A 2,500-nucleotide genomic window follows, 5' to 3' on the forward strand; every position below is an offset into this window, starting at 1 on the left:
CAAACAAAGACTATCACGGTATTATTGATACTGGTTAATTCTACAGAAAGGTAGTACCCGTGAGTGAGATATAGCCGTGTTAACGCCAAAAGGCAAAAAGACCCGTTCAGCATAATAAAGGCAGACGGCAGGGAGGAAAGTAGCGTTTTGTCACAAGTAAGTGAAAACGGGATGGGCCAGCATATAACATTCCTTTGATGGTTTAGCGATTACTGAAAAGTATCTGCTGTGTTGGTCTCTCCTTTGTCATTTGAGTGGTTTGCATCTTCACAGTTCTTCTGTTCGTTAATTTTCAAATTAATGTCGTGAGAATATTTACACGTCTCTCCGTACTCGCAATCGCCAGTTCTGAATCTCTTGCAGGGAAATTGTTTGTAATAATTTTTGTCTTCTTCCACAGTCCTTCGTCCCTGTAAGCGATGCCTTTTCTCCGAAATTGTCTCCATGTCTTTCTTTCGCTTTGCCCTAAATTGGAAAAGAAAGATATTGATACCATGAAAATAAAAGCACTTCACTCAAAGAATAATGTGACAAAAAGGTGCTAATTGCAACACCATGCGAAAAATATAATTTAGTTTAACGTGAAACACCCGAAGAGGAAACCTCTCGAAGAAAGGACCGCTCCTCGTAAGTTCACAAACTTTTCGGCCGCATTTCGGGAACCATTAAACCCTTTTTGTATTTTCAAACCGACGCCGATTCGAGAAATGACACTTTACAATTACGTTATCTCATTCTGAAAATCTGTTGAAAGACCATCTCTCTAAAATTAGTTGATCGTACATTTAAAATTAGCTTCTAGGGCCGCCGTTGGAAAGACTCAGGCCACATGGACGAGAACCAACAAACCCCACCGATGCCACATCTAAGAATAGGTCCCATATTCATATCATTAAGACACGAGTGATCTGAGCACAACAGAAACCGCCTCTGTCCGAATTAGATATCAATCCCATGTATTGAAACGGCCACTGAAGGACCACTGACTAAAACTGCATGATTAAAAGAGTCACATCAGCGGATTTCCATCTCCATTGAAAAATCTTCTCAAGTTGACAACTTTGAAAAACTCATTTCTTTAATAAACATCATCGGTTTGAAGAAAAGGCATCTTGACAATTTTTGGGTCTGCTTATATGGTCCACGCAATCTCTCAACTTCACAGTTTGAATATTTGCCGAGTCTCCTTTAATTTGGGAAGAGAAAAGCAAAATGTTCTGTCCAAGATAACACTTCAAACTTGTGCAATGGACAGAGTTTAACTTTACCCAACCCCTACCCCCTTCTGGAGGCAGTGATCAGAATTAAACAAAAGATTGTGAAGAAACAACAAGTACAAGCACAAGGAACGAATGTGAGCTTCGATTTTTTGTTAGAATGACCAACGTACTAGAATAGAACTCCAGAAGGGACACAACGATATCAGAAAGATACAGCGACGCTATAACGAGACAAGTTGCACGAACCATTGCCTAATGTAAGATACCTTGCAACGGCTAAAAACGTTGCGAGACAGGTTACAGAAACCATTGCGGAAAAGTAGAATTCAGTGAGTTTTACTTCCCGGAACACTGTAAAATCTGTCCTGCAACTTGTGTCGTAACGGTTTGCGGTACCAGCCAATGAAAATAATGTTTTAACCTCATGAAATCAGCGAAAACTAGACAAGTTCAATGCAAAGTTGCCTAGTGTTGCCCATTCATTCGCAAGGTGAGGACTTTCGTCGCAAATTAATTACCTGCAAGAAAAATTGCAGTGTAACAGCACCTTTAATTAAGCTCATTTCTTCCCTGATATCTATAGATCTGTGGGCAACTCAACAAAAAAGACACTAGCTAGGCGAAGAAAATTCTAAATCCTTTAAAGCAGCAGAAGCCTGCCTTTTTCCGATTCACACAAACAGGATGTTAAATCTCTCTACTACTTTGCGTGCAAAGCATAAGGAGCAGCTTCATTCAAACAAAAGAGCCACACCTCAAGCAATGCCGTTCCTCTATTCTTGAAAAATGGTTTTGTCGGAATTTTCCCTAGATTTATTTTGAAAGGATTCGTGAAGTTTAATGCATTGTTTGTATGTATAAATAAACAACTACCATAATGATTCCTCATTTTTGCTTAAATTATTGTACCTTGGTTTTGGACCCCAGTTGGCCTCTGGATTTTCTTGATATCTCAGAAGTTTTTTCTGCCTTGATACCGGATTAGCTCCTGGTTTAACATCAAATGACACCTGTATAACAGGCTCCTTGCTGAGAATGACTGCTCCAGGAGAATTCTCTTTTTTCCGTTTTACTGGGTGAAGCTTTTCCCAGCACCTCATGATGTCCCATACAACTGCATGTGCCAAAAAAAGTAGAGTTTACTCAAAACGCACGGAGTAACTTACATGTATTTCTTTTATTACATCCATTTAGAAATCACTGGTGATCCTTGTATTCCCAAATCGCACTATTGTTTGCTCTAAATCACACCATTTCCCCAACCACTGAGAAAAGAACAC

General features: G+C 39.6%; 1 protein-coding gene across 1 annotated transcript in view; it reads right to left on the reverse strand.

The window, feature by feature from the left end:
* Positions 1–2,500, reverse strand: part of LOC138007044 (tRNA (guanine(26)-N(2))-dimethyltransferase-like) — an 18,086-nt gene that overhangs the window by 2,452 nt on the left and 13,134 nt on the right. The window contains exons 7-8 of the mRNA XM_068853718.1: positions 2,130–2,334; positions 1–465 (exon numbers count right to left, since the gene is read on the reverse strand). The exon at positions 1–465 is cut by the window's left edge and continues 2,452 nt beyond it. Coding sequence (XP_068709819.1) covers positions 210–465; positions 2,130–2,334 — 461 coding nt within the window. The 3' untranslated portion in view covers positions 1–209. The remainder of the gene's footprint in view (positions 466–2,129; positions 2,335–2,500) is intronic.

Source organism: Montipora foliosa, chromosome 6, assembly GCF_036669935.1.
Source record: "Montipora foliosa isolate CH-2021 chromosome 6, ASM3666993v2, whole genome shotgun sequence".
Classification (NCBI taxonomy): Eukaryota; Metazoa; Cnidaria; class Anthozoa; order Scleractinia; family Acroporidae; genus Montipora; species Montipora foliosa.